Source organism: Oryx dammah, unplaced genomic scaffold, assembly GCF_014754425.2.
Source record: "Oryx dammah isolate SB20612 unplaced genomic scaffold, SCBI_Odam_1.1 HiC_scaffold_2, whole genome shotgun sequence".
Taxonomy (NCBI): Eukaryota; Metazoa; Chordata; class Mammalia; order Artiodactyla; family Bovidae; genus Oryx; species Oryx dammah.
The window spans coordinates 47,995,183-48,016,969 of record NW_024070186.1 but is presented as its reverse complement, the minus strand read 5'-3'; the positions used below and the strand labels follow the sequence as shown (position 1 = coordinate 48,016,969).

At 35.0% G+C, this 21,787-nt stretch overlaps 1 protein-coding gene across 1 annotated transcript in view; it reads right to left on the bottom strand.

The window, feature by feature from the left end:
• Nucleotides 1-11,588: 11,588 nt before the first annotated feature.
• Nucleotides 11,589-21,787, bottom strand: part of RSRC1 (arginine and serine rich coiled-coil 1) — a 252,201-nt gene continuing 242,002 nt past the window's right edge. The window contains exons 6-8 of the mRNA XM_040247604.1: nt 19,963-20,014; nt 14,434-14,442; nt 11,589-11,593 (exon numbers count right to left, since the gene is read on the bottom strand). Coding sequence (XP_040103538.1) covers nt 11,589-11,593; nt 14,434-14,442; nt 19,963-20,014 — 66 coding nt within the window. The remainder of the gene's footprint in view (nt 11,594-14,433; nt 14,443-19,962; nt 20,015-21,787) is intronic.

Here is a 21,787-nt window from a genome sequence, read left to right as displayed (position 1 = left end):
CGGTTTGCCAAATTTGCCTGTTACTCCAGGGGTTTCTTGACTTCCTACTTTTGCATTCCTACTTTTAGTGAAAAGGAGATCTTTTTTTGGTGTTAATTCTAAAAGGTTTTGTAGGTCTTCATAGAACTGTTCAACTTCATCTTCTTTAGCATTACTGCTCGGGGCATAGACTTGGATTACTGTGATATTGAATGGTTTGCCCTGGAAACGAACAGAGATTACTTTGTCTTTTTTGAGACTGCATCCAAGTACTGCATTTCTTTTGTTGACTATGATGGCTGCTCCATTTCTTCTAAGGGATTCTTGCCCACAGTAATAGGTATAACAATCATCTGAGTTAAATTCACCCATTCCATTCCATTTTAGTTCGCTGATTTCTAAAATATCAGCATTCACTCTTGCCATCTTCTGTCTGACCACTTCCAATTTGCCTTGATTCATGGACCTGACATTCCAGGTTCTTTTGCAACATTGCTCGTTACAGGATCAGACCTTGCTTCCATCACCAGTCACATCTACAACTGGGTGTTGTTTTTGTTTTGGCTTTGTCATTTTATTCTTTCTGGAGTTATTTCTCCACTGATCTCCAGTAGCATACTGGACACCCACCAACCTGAGGAGTTCATCTTTCAATGTCCTATCTTTTTGCCTTTTCATGCTGTTCATGGGGTTCTCAAGGTAAGAATACTGAAGTGGTTTGCCATTCCCTTCTCCGGTTTATGTCAGAACTCTGTACCATGACCCGTCTGTCTTGGGTGGCCCTACATGGCATGGCTCATAGTTTCATTGAGTTAGACCAGGCTGTGGGCCATGTGAACTGCCATATGATCCAATAATCCCATTCCTGGGCATATACTTGGAAAAAAAAAACAACACAATTCAAAAAGATATATGTACCCTAACGTTTACTGTAACACTATTTATAATAGTTATGACACAGAAACAACGTAACTATCAACTAAGGAATGGATAAAGAAGTATGGTACATATATACAATGGAATATTACTCAGCAATAAAAAAGAAGAGGATCATGCCACTTGTGGCAACATGGATGAACTTAGATACTGTCATACTGAGTGAAATAAATTAGACACAGAAACACAAATACCATATGATATTCCTTACATGTGGGATCTAAAAACAGGGGATACAAATGGACTTATTTACAAAACAGAAGTAGAGTCATGGATATAGGAAACAAATTTATGGTTACCAGGGAATAGGGAGAAGGAATGAATTGGGAGATTAGGATTGACATATATACATTACTGGGTTTCCCTGATGGCTTAGCAGTAAAGAATCTGCCTGCAATGCAGGAGCCACAGGAGATGTGAGTTTAATCCCTGGGTCAGGAAGATTCCCTGGAGGAGGGCATGGCAACCCACTCCAGTATTCTTGCCGGGAGAATACCATGGACAGAGGAGCCTGGCAGGTTATAGTTCATAGCGTTGCAAAGAGTTGGACATGACTGAGCAACTAAGTGCTTGTGTGTGTGTGTGTGTGTGTGTGTGGTTTGAGCTAAAGGCAATCAAGATCCTGCAGGTTCAAGAGAAACTACCGCCTCTCTCTTAAATACCTAGAAGAAATTAAAAGAGGATTTTACCCAGAAGAGAGTTGCCATGGGAGAAAATTTTATCTAAATGTGAAGCCATCTATATGGTAGGGCAAAGATTTCAAAACATTTCAATTATTTCCTCTTCATATTGTCTTATGAATGACCCTATTGTCCTTGGAAGCCTCAAGTCCCTAGCCTATTCCTTAACTCAGGATGGCACATATGTCTGTTACCTTTCTGCTTATGAACTTTTTGCATATGTGGGAGTTTACGACCATCTCGTGGGTTCTCTTTTTTGTTTGTTTTTTAATTTATTTATTTTAATTGGAGGCTAATTACTTTACAATACTGTAGTGGTTTTTGCCATACATTGACATGAATCAGCCATGTGTGTACATATGTTCCCCATCCTGAACCCCTCCCACCTTCCTCCCCATCCCACCCCTCAGGGTCATCCCAGTGCACCAGCCATGTGTTCTCGTATGTACATGAGAGAACATGTGTATCGATAATAAATGTCTCATATGAATTTAAGCAGACAGGAGAACCTAGAAGGGGAGAGGAAAGCTTTCTTTCCCCGCAATACTAGCCTGCAGATTCTGCATGGTATAAAATTTCCCCAAAAGTCTGATTAATCTTTCTATATCAGGATTTGCTATAGAGGAAAATTTGGTATACTTGGTTAAAAACTACAGATCCAGATATCTGGAGATGAGCTTTCCTTTCTGACTGAGGGCTGGGGGCTGGTGGAGCAAACATAGAGGGACATCCTAGATTTTCTTTCCTCTCCTCCCATTTTTCTTTTGTCACACTCTACCTCTCTACATGTGTAAGTCTACCCACCTACAAATTCTAAGTTAAATGTTAGCTCCATACAAAAAGTCAAGTGCCCTGGTTTAGGATATTTTGTGAATTGCATCATATATAAATAGGAGCAATTGAAATGAGCTGTACAGATAATACGTATCTCCACTCATTCACAACCAAAGAGTAAAACACCCAATCTACTTGAGTACTGGGATAACCATCCTATTCCCCCTATATTCACAAGGAAGAAAACAGTATTATCAATGTGCATATAATTATGCTCCTTCAGTGTTTTCTAATAGGAACAAGGTAATCATAAAGTATTAGCAGTATCTTCCATTATTATTCCCAGAATAATGGTGAACAATGAGCAAAGTACTATTGAAAAATGTTGGAGAAATGACTATTTAACCACATATTCACCATTTTCAGGAAGAAAAAGAATCCAAACTTATTTTTAACTCCCAGCTTAAGATTTAACTTCAATGGTATATAAATGCACATTTACAAATGCTACCAGTGACATCATTCATTTATCCAACCACCTATTAATAAACAAAGGCTTCTAATAAATACCAGGGTATTTTGCTAGCTACTGGGAAATACAAATTTGGTAGTCCTTACCTAGAGGGGCTTATCACTTAATAGAAGGAGTCATGTGTGTAAATAATTCTAATAAAGTATTTATAATTGCTATGAGTCAAGTTAATACATAAAAAACAAAATTTCTGAAAAATCTAGTAACAACAGTATATAAAAAGAGTCACTTTGCTGACAAAGGTCCATATAAGTCAAAGCCATGGTTTTTCCAGTAGTCACACATGGATGTGAGAGTTGAACGATAAAGAAGGCTGAGCACCCAAAAACTGATGCTTTCAAACTGTGGTGCTGGAGAAGACTCTTGAGAGTCCCTTGGACAGCAAGGAGAGCAAACTAGTCAATTCTAAAGGAAATCAACTCTGAATATTCATTGGAAGGACTGATGCTTAAGCTGAAGCTCCAATACCTGGGCCACCTGATGTGAAGAGCCAACTCACTGGAAAACACCCTGATGCTGGGAAAGACTGAAGCAAAAAGGAGAAGAGGGAGACAGAGGATGAGATGGTTGGATGGCATCACCAACTCAGTGGATATGATTTTGAGCAAACTCTGGGAGATATGAAGGACAGGGAGCCTGGTGGGCTACAGTCAGTTCACAGGGTCGCAAAGAGTCAGACACAGCTCTGTGACTGAACATCAACATCAACAACAACATCATGTCCAAATGGTGTTTATCCCAGGAAACTAAATAATGCCGAAACTAAATAATAAACTAAATAATCCCAAAAAATGCCGAAAAGGTATTTGACAAAATTAAACATTCATTCCTGATAAAAACTCAAAGCAAACTTTGAATAGAAGAATAATCCTTCAATTTGAAAAGGGCATCTACTCTACAGTTTACATCCTGCTTAATGGTAAAAGACTAAATACCCTCTATCTAAGATCAGGAACAAGTGAAGGATAGCCAGTCTCACCACTTCTATTCAAAATTGTGGCTGGAGGTCCCAGCTAAAGTGATAAACCAAGAATAAGAAAGAAAGGCACTCAGATTTGAAAGAAAAAAAAAAGCTTGCCTTAGTCATAGATGATATGATTGCCTATGTAGAAAATATCAAAGAATCATATATAAAAAAATCCACGGAGTTTAACAAAGTTATAGGATATAAATTTATTATTCAAAATGGAATTGTATTTTATATACTATCAATGAACAATGGGAAATTGAAATTGAAACAAAAAATCTAATGTTCACAATGGTACCCCAAAACATAAAACACTTAGGAATAAGTCTAACAAAATACATCAAGATCTATATGCCAAAAACTAAAAAACTAATGAAAGAAATCAAAGAAGAACTGGAGGCAGAGAGCTGTACCATGTTCATGGGTAGAAGATTCAATACTGTTAATATGTCCATTCTCTCCAAACTGATTTGTAAAGTCCACATTTCAAGAGTTAACACAGAGTTAGAGTAATCATGCAAATGTGGTATTGTCAAAAAATGGATGGACATACAGACCAATGGAATAGAATAAAACCTAACCCTAACCCAAACCAAAACAGATCTAGTTATATGTGGTCAAATCATATTTTACAAAGGTACGAAGATAATTCAGTTGAGGGAAACTATCTTAATAGCAAATGATACTGACACCAATAGATATCCATATGCAAAGAAAAGAACCTCAACCCACACTTTACACCATATACAAAAATTAATTTTAAATGGATTATAGATCTAAATGTAAAATCTGAACTATGAAAATTCTAGAACAAAACATATTAATAAAAGCAAATCTTTGTGTTCTTTGGTTAGGCAAAAAATTTTTTAGATATGACATTAAAAGCACACTATATAAAAGAAAAAAACAGATAAACTGAAATTCAACACATTGGTGGTAAGGAAGAGTTCACAACAAAGGGAAATGGGGATATTATAAGAGATGGTAGAATTGTTCTACATCTTGATGCTGGGTGTTGTTACACAATTGTTTCCATTTGTCAAAAATCAAAGAACTGTCCCTTAACAGGGTGTATTACACTGTATGTATAATAATTAATTGAAAAAAAAAATTGTTTAGAAAACAGCCAAAGGAATTCCCTGGCAGTCCAGCTGTTAGGACCATGCTCTCACTGCCAAGGTACTGGGTTCAATCCTTGGCTGGGAAACAAAGATCCCACATGCCATGCAGGATTTAATTAAATTAACTAATTAATTAATTTAAAAAAGAAAATAGCCAAGGTATAGACAATGAGAAAATACTGACAAACTACATATCTGATTTGTATTCAGAACATATAAATAACTCTACAAGCCAATAATACAAGCAATTCCTTTTAAAAATGGGCAAGAGATAAAAGTACAAAAGTACACAAATGACAACTGATTTCACAAAAGATGCCCAATCTCATTATTCACCATAGGAAAGCACACTAACGTCAATGAAGCACAACACATTTAATTAAATAGCTGAAATTAAACAGAAAAAACAAAAAACACCATCAAGTGATGTTAAGGATGGGGAACAAATGGGACTTTCATACTTTGCAGTGGAAACAAAGAATGGTACACTCCCTTTGGAAAACAGTTTGGGATTAAAGTTAGACCTATATTTATTATTAATCAAGGAATTCTACTCTTAAGTATTTACTCAAGAGAAATGAAACTATGTGTTCACACAGACTTATATTCAAATGTCCATAAAAGTTTTACTCACAAAAACAAACCACAAACAATCTCTCTGTCCACCAAGTACTAAATGAATAAGCAAACTGATATAGACATACAATGGAATATTACTCAGCAATAAAAAGAATTAACTGATACTCACAAAAATATGTACAAATCTAAAAAGCATTATGCCAAGTGAAAGACTAGTGACACAAAAGTCTACATACTGTACGATTCCATTTATATGGCATTTTGAAAATAACAAAACCATAGTGCCATAAAGAAGATTAGTGGTTGCTAAAGTCCAAGAAGAGAAGAGAGAATTGACTTCAAAGGTGTAAAAGGAATTTTTTGGAGTAATATGAATGTCCTTTATTAAAAACTTTGGTGGTAGTCACACAACTCTACGTATTTGGCACAACTTATCAAATTTCATACTAAATGGTGGAGGGTAACTTTATGGTGTTTAAATTAAACCTTTTCTACATCTCTTCAGGTTTTCTTCACAGCTACAATTATAAAATAAAGACAAGCCAATTAAAACAAAAACACCTTAATCTCACCAACTAGAAACAATAATCACCATAAGCATTTTGATGTAAATCAACAAGGTATTTTTCAAAATAATAATGAACCGTTGGTCAAAATTAAAACAAGATCAGAGCCTTCATACTGTTCAGGAAGCTCCATTATTTGAATTCCAAAATGGATCACAAATATATTTTACTTCAATAAATATATTTTGTGCTATGATTCTCCTAGTTGTAAGTGAACATCAGGAATTTTTACCTTGTTGATGCCTTTTAGTTGTCATTAATTATTTCCATACTTTTAAAATTTATTTATAATATTTGCAAAAGGTATTTCTAATACATGGATATTTAATTCACAGTTCTTAGATTCTCTAAGGAATGAATTTTCTAGTTTTGCTATATAAAATTAAAAGAAATTATTTATAAAATTGAACAAAATCTTAATTTTTATGGGATGATAGAACAATTAAAAATAAGTTAACATTAAATACATATTAAAAGCTTTTTTGGAAGAGGATTTCTTATCATCAACTCTTTGTAAATTAAGGGGAAGATGCTGTACTCACACACAAAAAGGACCACTCTATTTAAACAGTTTTTTTTTTTTTTTAATGAAAAAAAAAAGAAACCCCAGGGTCTAAAATGTAATGAGTGATCCTATTAGTTCCACCAGACTAAAATCATACAGTCTACGTATGTGGTCTTTTCAGCCACATCTGTCATGAACCATTTTTACATCACAAAATGCAAAATACTGAGCACTGATTTACTAGTTGAGACCTGGGAAAGTATCCATCATTTGATTTCCCTGAAAAGAAAATTTGCTTACAGGAAGACAGGCGAGAGTTCTTTGCAAATCACACTCAGAAATTACATATTTTAGAACCAAATCTTAATATAATTCAAGCAAAAAGAAAAAAACAAACAATGAAGTAAAAGATTAAATAAAATGGAAAACGAAATCTCAATCATGACTTTCTTAAAATCCAAATATTTTGCTAGGCTAGGAAACATGGATCAATTATTTAAAATATTTATAATACATGAAAATGAATAAACATGCTTTCCACATAGTAGATGCTCAATAAATGGCATTCTTCTTTAAATACTTCATGAAATACATATTTATTGAGCAATTTTATATACTGATCTGATATTCCTATTTTCAAAGCTCTCAGATACAAACAGAATTTAAGTGGAACTAAAATGAAATTTTTACTTAACCTATAATGTATAGTATAGAAGTTTTAAATTAATTATTTCTTTGACTTATCTGAAATCTGTTAATGACTTTTTGGGTAATTTTTTAATATAATGTTATTTACTCCTATAAAAACAGACCTATAATTTCCCTTATAGGAAAATTTTGGTTAACATTTCAAATTTTTAATGGCTTAAATATTAAAGGATGCTTAATTAAAGAAAAAGAAAACTCACACATAATTCTGTTAGGTAGATTATTTACCAGGATTCTAAAACCATTGAAAAAGAAACTGCATACTTGATATACAAGCAAATATCCAAATGTTATACATTTGTCAGTCTTTCAATAATGAAGTCTGGGGAAAAATAAATTCACAGACACCCAAGTGAATTGGCAACTGTAAGTGACAGAAGCCCTTCTAAATCCTCTGTTTACACTGGGGATTAGTGGAGTAGATTTTGAGTTGCAAACTGAACAGTCCATGGTCAAGGGAACCTGCTCCCTGTCAGCCCGCAGGGCATAAGGACAAAGCACGGTCCTGGTAGGAAGTGACCCATAAACATATTCCTACCCAGGATTTATACAAAGCCAGTCTGCCTCACAGAAACTCCATATGACCATTAACTGGCCTGCAAGGCCTGCCAGGAGGCCTAATTACAGGTCTACAGAGCCCAATAACAAAAGCTGAAGGGCTTTAGCCTAGGGATGATCTGCTTTATACTGACTTGAGAGAGTCCATATAGAGAACCCAAAAGAAAGAGTTTTAGCTTTAAAATTCTCCTCAGAGACCCAGCATTGTACTCGAGTCTAGAAAGCCCACATGCAACATACTTCAGCTAGGCTTAAACATACCACTCTCTCAAAATTAACATTCAACTACTGTCTGCTTAACATCTGCTCAAACATGGCAAGTTGCTGTGATATTGTTAGACTCTAACTGATAGCTTTCTTCTTATTAAATATTATTAGGGATAAATAATGGTCATTCAAATATAAATGTGTAATTGATGCTAAAACAAATAATGTTTTAAAATGCAATTTACTTAATTCTTTTAGGAAGTACTAGTATCATTTTGAATTAACACAAAACTCAAAAATCATGCTCATTATTGGAAACTGGGAGTTAACATTATCAATTAGATTTGGCATTAAAGCTATTAAATTTTATGTAGAATTTCTCAAGAAATGTGATTTTGCAGAAACTAATTTGATGAAAAAAGGATTTTAATCAATGCCCAAGTCAATAAAACTATTTAAGGTTTTATACATTTGTTTCTTTTAAAATGTACATGAATTCTTAATCCTTGATAATTTCTTCTAACTATATATATATGCTGGTACAAGGAGAATGCTTGGCTCAATATCTCTTCTTTAATTACCTCATAACGCCATTCTGGTGATGCCATAAAAAAACTATTTCCACTCCTTCTGGCTAATGTTTATAGAATGTTCAGTGATATGTTAACTGTTCTAAACACTTTATTATATTAATTTCTTTAATTTTCATAAAACTCTTATTCCCATTTCTTAAATGAAAAAAAATGAGGTTCAGCAAGGTTTAACAATTTTCCCATGGCTTTATCAGTAAATAATGGATCTGGGAATAGTACACAGGCTATTTGACTTGAGAACGTGACCATCATTCTATACTGCCTTTCATATAATTGCTAATATTTACTGAATGATTACTACATACCAGGCACTGTCCTAAGCGTTTTGCAAATGTTAACACACTCGAAGTCCATAACAACCCCATTAGTTATGTATTATTAATGTCTCCATTTCATAGACGAGAAAATAAAGAAGAGCAAAGGGGAAGTGATTTGCTCAAGCTCACAAAGTTAGCTGGTGAATGAGGCTGGATATGAATCTAGACTACCAAGCAGAAGCCTACATGGGGAGAAAAGAAGTCTGAAAACTATTTATACAACATAGAAGTCTTGTAAATCACTTGCTCTGATTTTTAGGTTTGCTCTACATGAAAGGCTTTCTCACAATAAATCCATCTATTTCTTGGAGTCAGAGAACAGTGGTCAGAATCCTATGGAGCAAAACCTCTGTTAACTTTATTATTTTTTTTTCTAATTTTATTTATTTTTTTTTTACTTTACAATACTGTATTGGTTTTGCCATACGTCAACATGAATCCGCCACAGGTGTACTTAAGTTCCCACTCCTGAACCCCCCTCCCACCTCCCTCCCCATACCATCCCTCTGGGTTATCCTAGTGCACCAGCCCCAAGCATCCTGTATCCTGCATCGAACCTAGACCTCTGTTAACTTTAAATAAGGGTGGCAGAATGACTTTCTATGCTTGGCAGAAACAGTACAACATTATCATTATCTCATTTGTAATTCTCAGAACTACAAATATTTAAATCTAGACTGGACTTCAGAAAAGTATTAGGACTTCCAAGATTACATGGTTATGAAGAGAAAGGGTAAGGACTCGGCTTCCAGGTACATAATGGATAATTAACAAAAGAAAATCCAAGGTTAACACACAGAAGAACTGGGATGAGGTGAGGAGCTTTTGGCTTATTCCTAAAAACAACTTTCCTCAATAGAGTGTTTGTATGTGTGTAACTCTTCTGTGTTTTATAATACCTAATTAGCTTCTATCATAAGGGTCACTGAAATGCATGTCCATAGTTAGGATGAAGACTAAAACATTGGTAATCATAGATCATTGCCCTCAGTTTTTCAAAGTTATCAGAAATATAGCTACTATGCATGGTTGCATGCTAAGTTGCTTCAGTTGTGCCTAACTTTTTGCAACCCTAGGGACTATAGCCTGCCAGGCTTCTCTGTCCATGGGGTAAGAATACTGGAGGGGGTTGCTATGCCCTCCTTCAGGGGATGTTCCTGACCCAGGGATCGAAACCATGTCTCTTTCGTCTCCTGCATTGGCAGGTGGGTCTTTACTACTAGGGCCACCTGGGAAGCCCTACAGTTACTGCTGCTGCTGCTGCTAAGTCACTTCAGTCGTGTCTGACTCTGTGCAACTCCACAGATGGCAGCCCACCAGGTTCCCCCGTCCCTGGGATTCTCCAGGCAAGAATACTGGAGTGGGTTGCCATTTCCTTCTCCAGTGCATGAAAGTGAAAAGCGAAAGTGAAGTCACTCAGTTGTGTCCGACTCCTAGCGACTCCATGGACTGCAGCCTACCAGGCTCCTCCGTCCATGGGATTTGCCAGGCAAGAGTACTGGAGTGGGTTGCTATTGCCTTCTCCACCTATAGTTACTATAAGCACCCTATAAAGGAAAAGAACTTATTCTGACTAAAACTTTAATCTTTTTGCATTATCAATTAAAAAACAACTGATTTCAGAATCAAAGGCTTGCTTGAGGAATGAAAATATTTTATTGTGAGGTAATTATAGCATTATGTCTAACAAAACAAGATAATGTATTTGGTAATTTTTCTATCACCCTTCTTTCTGCTCAACATAATGAAGGGATTTAATCTATGGACAAAAATAGCTAGAGAGTCAGAAATCACAGGATTTCAGTCCTGGTTTACTCACTTATTAGCTATGTGATCTTCTACAAGTCATTTAAGCTTTCAGGATATTTGTAAAATGGGGTTAATTAGCTCTCCATGCAGTGATGTGAGTCAAATGATAAAAGACTTATAAAAGTGCTTTGAAAACTATAAAGCACAATAAAAAGGATTGAAGACATTCAGAAAATAAAATATTACACAGAAATTTTATGATAAAGGCAATTTACCATATATGCATTAAAGTAATTTCCATTTCTCTTATAAAATTAGAGATATAATTTTAAAGGTTACAATGTCAATAATTCTATTAAAAATAATATATTAATGAGATTTTTTTTTAATTTATGTCTTAAAACTAATGTTGTGAAAAGTGTCATTTTTTTTCAGTGATGAAAATATTTCTGTTTTGGAAAAGTCTCTCCTCTAAATTCTCCTTCAGACCTATGAGCATACCCGTCATTAGATGATGTTGTGTTTTTGTGAAAAATAAAATAATATTTGGAATGGTGCTAACAAGTCAAACAACAGTGACAGCAAAAGAGATTGAGACATATTTAGGTAAACTCATCATCTTCCTTCTTCTTCCACATGATTATGTGGGATAATCACGTTTCATTATCTCTTCTGTCATGTAGTACCTTAGAGTTTAAGATCAAGAAGTTAGATTATTGCCATGTATCTTCTACTTTTGATATCAGGGAACGTCTTAATATATTTATTTAAAATCCACCAAACAATGGTTTAAATGAGCATACCAGCATCCAAATGCTTAATCTGCAGTTATTCAGAACGTTATTTCACAATGAGTAATACACCAAAGATTAATAGCTGGAATTCTATTTGGTATAGTACCACTCACTATAGGCACTGTTAGAACTCCTGGGAAAGATTCAGAAGTTTTAGACGTAGTTCCTGACCTTCAAATGTTTTATTTCATTGGGAAAATAAGTCCAATACTCATGAAACAAATATTAGTATCAGCAGTATGTGAGTAAATATCAATATGAATGGTGTGCACAGATAAAGAGAAAAAGAATTCAAAGGAGGACAGAAAGATTACGTGCTGAAATGGTCTGGGAAGTCATGTGGAAATGTTATTTGAGATGAATACTGAAGTGCTTAGAGATGGAAAGAGGAAGAAGAAAGAGATTTCTGGAGGAGGAAAAATTACAAGCAAAAATTTCCAGGTAGAAAAGAACATGAGTAACTTGAAGAATAATGAGAAGTATAAAGATGAATTCTAAGAAAAATGTTTGAAAAGTCTGTGAATCCACCATACAGAACCTTGGGACCTTAAATAGGAAGCGTAAAATTGATCTTATAAGCAACTAGAGCTAGTGAATAATTTTGAGCAAAGGAGCAGCATGACCAAGTGGTAGATGAGCAAGCGTCACCTAGCAATGGCACTCACAAGAAGCAATAAAGAAGTAAAAAATTTCTGCTGGCGACCACTTACCAGACTCTGGGCTAGCTACTTCACTTATAATAATTATCTTCACAACAACCCTATATGGGAGTTATCATCTCCCCCCTTTACAGACTAGGAAATAATGGTGTAGAGAAATTTTCAAATCTATACATTTTCAAACACGTAACTTAAATATGCTACATGGTCTAGTTGAGACAAGGAGGTGGGGCTTTTATACTATTGGTGAGGATGTAATTTTTCAGCTGCCATGGAAAAGTTTGGTGGATTTACAAACATTAGACAAAGAATTACCAAATGACCTCACATAATCACTCTCCTAGGTGTATACCACTCAAAATTCCAAACGGGTACTTGGACAAGTACATGCATATGCTTTATTGTTCACAATAGCCAAAAGGTAGAATAAAACCCCAATGTCCATCAATATATGAATGGATAAACAAATGGTATATATAACATTTGTTTACTATTCAGCCATGGAAAGGAATAAAATACTGACACATGCTACAACATGGATATACCTCCAAAACATTATGCTAAATAAAAGAGGCTAGACATACAAGGTCAAACACTGTATGATTCTATTTATATAAAATATTCAGAATAGAAAAATCCATAGAGATAGAGGGCAGGTTGGCAATTGCAAGGAGCTGGGGGTAACAGGAGTGGAGAAAAACTGTCTATTAAGTGAGAGGTTTTTCTTAGGAAATGTTTTTAAACTAGGAGGTTATATAGCTTTGTGAATGTATTTAATGCCATTGAATTGGCAATTTAAACGAATTATATTTAATTTTATATGATGTGAAATTCTTTTCAATAAATTATTTTTTAAAAGTAAGAACTACAGTGAACTAGAAAATAGGCACAACTGCCATACTACATTAAATAAAAACCCTGTTTTGGCTAAATAAACATTAGACTACTGAAGGTCACAGAATGAGTGAGTAGTAGAAACAGGCTTGGAACACTTCCATTATCCACCACCCTCTCTCTATAGAAGCAACAGAATTGAAGCAAGAGACCAGTTAGGAGGTAACGATTAACCTTTGGGTAGATTGTTTGGTGTCTAGACTAAGGAGTTGGGAGTGGGAAAGATATCTCAATGAACCAATCTTAATGAAGAAGAGAAGTGTAAAACAATTTTTAAAATGAAAGAAAGAAATCATGGCCAAGAGGATTTTTAATTGGATTTACTCAGTATCACAGAGTAAATCATTAGCTGAAGATATGATTTAAAGATTCAATCTTACCAATTTATATAGTTTTACAAGCTTTTGTGTACTACGGCATTTGAAAAAACAAAACAAAAAGAAAACTTCTTAGATGTAACTTTAACTTCATATCACCTTCAAATTAACAGTTAAACAAGAGACATGAAACTTAATTTCAATTGCATTTTAGCTATGAATATGAGAAAAGTGTCTACCTAAATCTGAAGATTCAGCATGGCAAAGAATAAAAATGTTAACAGTTTAGTACATACAATACGATCATAACAACTACAATAAAATCTCTGACTTCAAATTTATGTTTGGTACAATACACACGACACCTGTGTGACTATTGTGATTATATTTTAATTAATGTTCTTTTCACGTTCATCTCATGCTCAGTCGCTCAGTGTCCAACTCTTTGCGATGCTATGGACCATAGCCCACCATGCTCCTCCATTCACGGGATTTCCCAGGCAAGCATACCCAGAGTGGGTTGTCATTTCCTTCTCCAGGAGCTCTTCCTGACCCAGGAACTGAATCCATGTCTGCTCTGTTTCCTGCATTGGCAGGTGGATTCTTTACAACTGAACCACCTAGGAAGTCTGAATGCTATTCTACTCATACACGTCTTTCAAAATCATACCATTAATCATTATTGCCAAATGTTCTAAATATATTTTAAATCCAAACCAAGATCATTATTACTATTCATTAGTAAATCAATAACAATGCAATGGTTATATATTAAACTTTCTTCTGAGACCCACAATTAGAGTAAAAGACTTAGCAAGATTTCTACATATGAACCCTATCTAGGAGATTACATTAACTATAAGGTTGAAATAAATCCTGGCTCAAGAATCTAGCATACAGCCTCAAGTTCTTCCTGATATCCAATTTTAAGGCCCCAAAGTTGAGGGTGTTTTCCATGGGAACTCAAGTAAACTCCAGTAAGAGAGAATGGGAGCTACCAGGTTTTGCTATCCAGCTATCTCAGTCTTAGGACTAGGATAGACTTTTCTACAAGTCTTACTAGACTGAGCTCAAGTTCTTCTTATTCCCTCCTACATTATTAATATATTGATTTTTAATTCAATGAACTCCTTAATTCACCACTGAAACAGTTATCTAGAACTTTGATGTTACGTTCTATATCAACTTAGTGCTCTCCTATCCATCCATCTGCTTCCCCTCTCCAAGTTTACAAATTGTCATTAATAACTGTAATGGATGTTTTTCAAAGAAGTATATTAATATGTTATTTCATGTTATAAACCAACATAGTCATAGACCTGGCATTAAATACCAAAATCTGGTAAAATGGTTTCTTAAGCAGTATGAAAAGTAGAATAATCCTTTTGTAAAACAATTTAGCAAAAACATATAAAAAGCCACTCTAAATATTATTAATAATAGCCTCTAACTTCATATTCATTTCTATAGCAATCAGTTCCAAAAAAGTAATCTAAAATATGAAAAACAAAATTTGTAACAGGATATATATCACAGTGTTATGGATAAGAGGCAAAGTAGAGAAAACATAAATGTTCAATAAGAAGAAAATGATTAATAAATAATGCTACATCTAGCTAAGGTCTGTCCTTTGCTTATAGGGGCCAATGTAAGTTTTTTAATTTGAAAACTGTCATAATATTTTGAATGTTTGTCAAATTATAGAACCTCACTTTTTATCCTTAATAGAATTTAGAATGTTAAATTAAAAAAATGAGAGATGAAAGCAGGGACTGATATAAGCAGTTATATACTGAGGTTTGTATTGTCAGATCTGTTTTATAATATGCTTCAAAGTCATATTTAAAGATAAAGAAAATGTGTAAAACTATCAAATAAAATTCTATATTACTTGTGTTAATAGAAATAAGTATTTTCTGGACCAAGCAGCATAAATATTTTCCTTTAAAATGAGAGTTTCTTCATACCCAAATTATGAACTGGAATATTTCCTCAAAGCAAAATGCAAATAAAGAATAAACATATAGCATATAAATAACAGAGAATCATATTAACTAGCTCTATCCTATAGTATATATATGAGAGTCAAAGTTTAAAAAACCTATAATCTTTTTTGTATTTTTTAAATTACAAAATTTTAATGTATCATGTTTTCTATATAATGAAAGATGAAATGAGTAAGATCAATACATAAAAATAAGTGATTTTTCAAATAATATGAAGTAGTATAGAAATTCATAGACAAAATATTCATTTTTACATGGTAAATTACTTCAATTAGTGATTTATGAAGCCAGTATATCATTTATACTGGTGTTCCCAAATTTTAGACAGTGGACACTTTGGCTGAGAATACAAGGAGCTAATGCAAGAAATCTTTGAATTAATATGCACATATGTATTTTCTCAATGAACGATGAAAATATAACTACTATCATTTGTTAGTCTGAAATTACTTTTGACGTTAAAACAGAATTCTCATTTCCATTTGGAGACTATGAACTCTATATAGATCTATAAAAAGTAAAAAACTTTAAGAAATATAAAAAAAAGAAATATATACTACTTTAGTTATATTATTCTAACCTTATCTCATTCTTGATCTTAACAACTTATTATTTAAATGTAACATTTTTTTAAAGAGCACATTAAGACTAAAAATTAATCTATCAGTACCTGCAAAAGATAACATGAATCTTTTTATCTTTAAAAAGGTAAAGTATTTAGTGTCTACATGAATCTGTGTATTGTAAAATCAAAGTAATCTAAAATCAAATTATTGTGCAACTGAGATACTAAAACACACAAGATGTTCAGATTAGATGGTATCCAGGCTAGTCCAATGAGCTAGTCCAATGTAACTGGAGGATTTCAGAACCCAAGAAAATAAAGTGTGTCATAGTTTCCATCATTTCCCCGTCGTTTGCCATGAAGTGACAGGACCAGATACCATGATTTTAGTTTTCTGAATGTTGAGTTTTAAGCCAGCTTTTTCACACTCCCCTTTCACTTTCATCAAGAAGCTCTTTAGTTCCTCTTTGCCTTCTGCCCTAACAGTGGTGTCGTCTGCATATCTGAGGTCATTGATACTTCTCCTGGCTTGTGCTTCATCCAGCCCGGCATTTTGCATGATGCACTCTGCATATAAGTCAAATAAGTAGGGTGACAATATACAGCCTTGACGTACTCCTTTCCCAATTTGGAATCAGTCTGTTGTTTTATGTCTGGTTCTAACTGTTGCTTCTTGTCATGTACACAGATTCCTCAGGAAGTAGGTAAGGCGGTCTGGTATTCCCATCTCTTTAAGAATTTTCCACAGTTTATTGTGATCTACATGCTCAAAGGTTTTGGTGTAGTCAATAAAGCAGAAGTAGATGTTTTTCTGGAACTCTTTTTATTATTATTATTATTATTACTTTACAATATTGTATTGGTTTTGCCACACATCAACATGAATCTGCCAAGGGTGTACATGTGTTCCCAATCCCGAACCCTCCTCCCACCTCCCCCCTCACCCCATCCCTCCGGGTCATCCCAGTGCTCCAGCACCAAGCATTCTGCACCCTGCATCGAACCTAGACTGGCGATTCGTTTCTTATATATTATACATGTTTCAATGCCATTCTTCCAAATCATCCCACCCTCTCCCTCTCCCACAGAGTCCAAAAGACTGTTCTATACATCTGTGTCTCTTTTGCTGTCTTGCATACAGGGTTATCGTTACCATCTTTCTAAATTCCATATGTATGCGTTAGTATACTGTATTGGTGTTTTTCTTTCTGGCTTACTTCACTCTGTATAATCGCCTCCACTTTCATCCACCTCATTAGAACTGATTCAAATGTATTCTTTTTATTGGCTGAGTAATACTCCATTGTGTATATGTACCACAGCTTTCTTATCCATTCTTCTGCTGATGGACATCTAGGTTGCTTCCATGTCCTGGCTATTATAAACAGTGCTGCGATGAACATTGGGGTACACGTGTCTCTTTCAATTCTGGTTGGATTCCTGACCTGTATACAGGTTTCTCAAGAGGCAAGTCAGGTGGTCTGGTATCCCCATCTCTTTCAGAGTTTTCTACAGTTTATTGTGATCCACACAGTCAAAGGCTTTGGCATAGTCAATCAAGCAGAAATAGATATTTTTCTGGAACTCTCTTGCTTTTTTGATGATCCAACAGATGTTGACAATTTGACCTCTGGTTCCTCTGCCTTTCCTAAATTCAGCTTGAACATCTGGAAGTGCTTGGTTCATGTACTATTGAAGCTTCGCCTAGAGAATTTTGAGCATTACTTGGCTAGCCTGTGAGATGAGTACAATTGTGTGGTAGTTTAAACATTCTTTGGTATTGCCTTTCTTTGGAATTGGAATGAAGGCTGACTTCCCGTCCTGTGGCCACTGCTGAGTTTTCCAAATTTGCTGGCATATTGAGTACAGCACTTTCCCAGCATCATCTTTTAGGATTTGAAGTAGCTCAACTGGAATTCCATCAACTCCACTAGCTTTGTTCATAGTGATGCTTCCTAAGGCCCACTTGACTTCGAATTCTAGGATGTCTGGCTCTAGGTGAGTGATCACACCACTGTAGTTATCTGGGTCATGAAGATCTTTTTGTATAGTTCTTCGGTGTACTCTTGTCACCTCTTCTTAATATCTTCTGCTTCTGTTAGGTTCATACCATTTCTATCCTTTATTGTGCCCATCTTCACATGAAATGTTTCCTTGGTATCTCTAATTTTCTTAAAGAGGTCTCTAGTCTTTCCTATTCTATCCTTTCCCTCTATTTTTTTGTATTGGGCACTGAGGAAGGCTTTCCTTATCTTTCCTTGTCATTCTCTGGAACTGTACATTCAGATGGGTATATCTTTCCTTTTCTCCTTTGCCTTTTGTTTCTCTTCTCTCAGCTATTTGTAAGGCCTCCTCAGACAACCATTTTTCCTTTTTTGCATTTCTTTTTCTTGGGGATGGTCTTGATCACTGCCTCCTGTTCAATGTCACAAACCTCCGTCCATAGTCCTTCAGGGACTCTGTCTATCAGATTTTTTCCCTTGAATCTGTTAGTCACTTCTACTGTATAATTGTAAGGGATTTGACCTAGGGGTTTTCCCTACTTTCTTCAATTTAAGTCTGAATTTTGCAATAACGAATTCATGATCTGAGCCACAGTCAGCTTCTGGTCTTGTTTTTGCTGACTGTATAGCGTTTCTCCATCTTTGGCTGCAATATAGCGTTTCTCCATCTTTGGCTGCAAAGAATATAATCAATGTGATTTTGGTATTGACCATTTGGTCCCCAAAATCACCACAGATAGTGACTTCAGCTGTGAAATGAAAAGGTGCTTGCTCCTTGGAAGAAAGCTCTGACCAACCTAGACAGCATATTAAAAAGAAGAGACATTACTTTGCCAACAAAGGTCCATCTAGTCAAAGCTATGGTTTATCCTGTAATCATGTATGGATGTGAGAACTGGACAATAAAGAAATCTGAGCGCCAAAGAATTGATGCTTTTGAACTGTGGTGTTGGAGAAGACTCTTGAGAGTCCCTTGGAGTGCAAGGAGATCCAACCAATCAATCCTAAAGGAAATCAGTCCTGAATATTCATTGGAAGGACTCATGCTGAAGCTGAAACTCTAATACTTTAGCCACCTGATGCGAAGAACTGACTCACTGGAAAAGATTCTGATGCTGGGAAAGATTGAAGGCAGGAAGAGAAGGGGACGACAGAGGAAGAGACGACTGGATGGCATCACCGACTGGATGAACATGAGTTTGAGCACTCTCCGGGAGTTGGTGATGGACAGGGAAACATGGTGTGCTGCAGTCCATGGAATTGCAAAGAGTCGGACACAACTAAGTAACTGAACTGAACTGAACTGGAGGATTATTAAATGACATTTATCTCAATTCCTTTAGAATTAAACCTTGATCTAAATCTCACTTTATTCAACAATTAAATCAAAATAGATCACATTCTCAAATCTAAAATGTAAAAGTATAAAATTTTTCTTAAACATGCCATTAAAAGAATAGTCCATAAAAACAAAAATCAATAAACTAGATATTATCAAAATTAAAACTAAAATTGTAGCAATATTATAAATAAGGATGTAAAGAACCATTACACTGTAGCAATATATATTTGAGGTTAAAATATGACCACACATGGGACTTCCCTGGTGGCACAGTGGTAAAAGAATCTGCTTCCAATTGAGAAGACACAGGATACACAGGTTTGATCCCTGGGTCAGGAAGATCCCCTGGAAGAGGACATGGCAACTCACTCTAGTATTCATGCCTGGAAAATCCCAAGGACAGAGAAGCCTGGCAGACTACAGTCCTCAGGGCTGCAAAGAATCAGACACTACTGAAGCACCTAAGCATGCACGCACACATGGCCATACATAGATGTCATAAACTGTGAGGCTATATGAAAATAGGTAGTTTGCTCTTTGATCCACCTGTAAGAATGCTAGAACTTATTTCACATTTTTTCATTTAAATATAATTAATTATTTACACTTACCAGCAGCTTCTAGAACCAATTGCAGTCTTGCTTTGGCCTGTTCAGCTGGTGGCTAAAAAGAAACCATAAAAAACATATATAAGTCAGTTTTAACAGAGCTTTAAATTAATGTATTATTATGTAAGTATTAGAAAATTTAGTGAACTTTATCATAATCTGTCAGGGGACGTTCAACTTTAAGGAATCCAATATGTTATTCTCTTCTTTTGTGTGCAGTTTCTCGAGGACTCTCTATTCCTTATCAGTTCCTGGAAAACAGGAATGAGCAGAGCTGCATGCAGTTCTCAGGACTGAGATCGTGAGAAAGGGCACCTGCTTGGATTCCTTTCAGTGACTCCCCTCAGTGACCTTTTACCTACAGGTAATCTATTCAGTTATGCCCCTCTTACTCAGGATATGGAATGCTTTCTGGCCCTTTAAAGATTGTTATTTGCTTGGCTTTGTTTTTGCTCAGTTTTTTTACTGCCTATAGCTGCCTTGTATGAAGATATATAAATGTGCGTTTCTGCAAATAAAGCACCCTTGTTTCATTCAAGACTTGGGTCCCCTGCGTTCTTCTTCTCGTCAACTCCAGTCCCCAGGTCCCAGTCTACAAAGACCGTGACAATAATCAGTATTAATATCAACCCACATCTTAACAAAATTCCATCACAGCAGCTCTACCAATCTACTTTCTCACTCTAGTAATCGAATCACACTTTTCATTATTATGAAGATTATTACTTTTCATAATAATGAAGTGTGAAAAGTGAAGTTCTTTTTTTTTTTTTTTTTACTGGAATAGGTTTTATCTACTACCCAACTTATACAGTCAGCAAGAGGCAAAAGAAAGGCAATTTAATAATGAGGCAAAATCAACACATTTAACAACATACTCTCAGGTTGTGTTATTTCTTTACATATGGAAACATACAAAATGACCTATATAAATATCAACTTAAAGTCCAATACCTTAGGTAAATATCATATCCTAAAACCAAATATTTCCTGCTTTCTTCACAGTATTTGAAAGGAGTAATTGTGATAAAGATAAGACACAATGTGAATTACTGCTATCAGTTCCCATTAATGTTCTTAAAATTATTCTCTCAATGAACTTTGATCCAATAAGATGAGAATACTGAAAATACTTTCCTACCAGTGACCTTATTCTGAGATTTTCGGATAATATATATTGATGGTATGCAAACTATAACATGGATTGTATCAAGCTTATGATTTTTATGAAAGATCTGTTAAAAACTGAAATACTTAAGACTTTACAATAAGTTTCCAAATAATTTCATGTTTATATAGGATACCATCATTTGAGAATTAATATTTTCCAAGATATATTTGAATGTTTTGCAATTTGTGGAAAAAAAGCCTGAAAATAATTATATAATTGGATATAGAATGGAGATGTTATGCTCAGAAAGGTGTAAGAATTTGAATGGTGCTTCTGAATAAACTATAAGACAAATGATGGGAAAGTGGTAGACGCATCAGGAAAGAAGACAGGGATAACCTTTTATATCATGGGAGAGGGAGCAAATTATGATCTAAACCTGGTTTTGTAACCAACTTTTACTGAAACACAGACATGCCCATTTGTTTATGTATTGTCTACAGTTGCTTTCATGCTCATCTCAACGGCAGCAGAGTCAACTGTTTGTGGTAGGAAACTTACGGCCGGCAAAGTCTAAAATATTTACTACCTAGATCTGTAAGGAAAAATCTGTTGACTTCTGCCATATAAGATGGATAGACTTGGGAGAATTTGAAACAGTGGGGTGATGAGATGAGATCTGCACTCTGATACATCATTCTAGCAATATATTTGAGG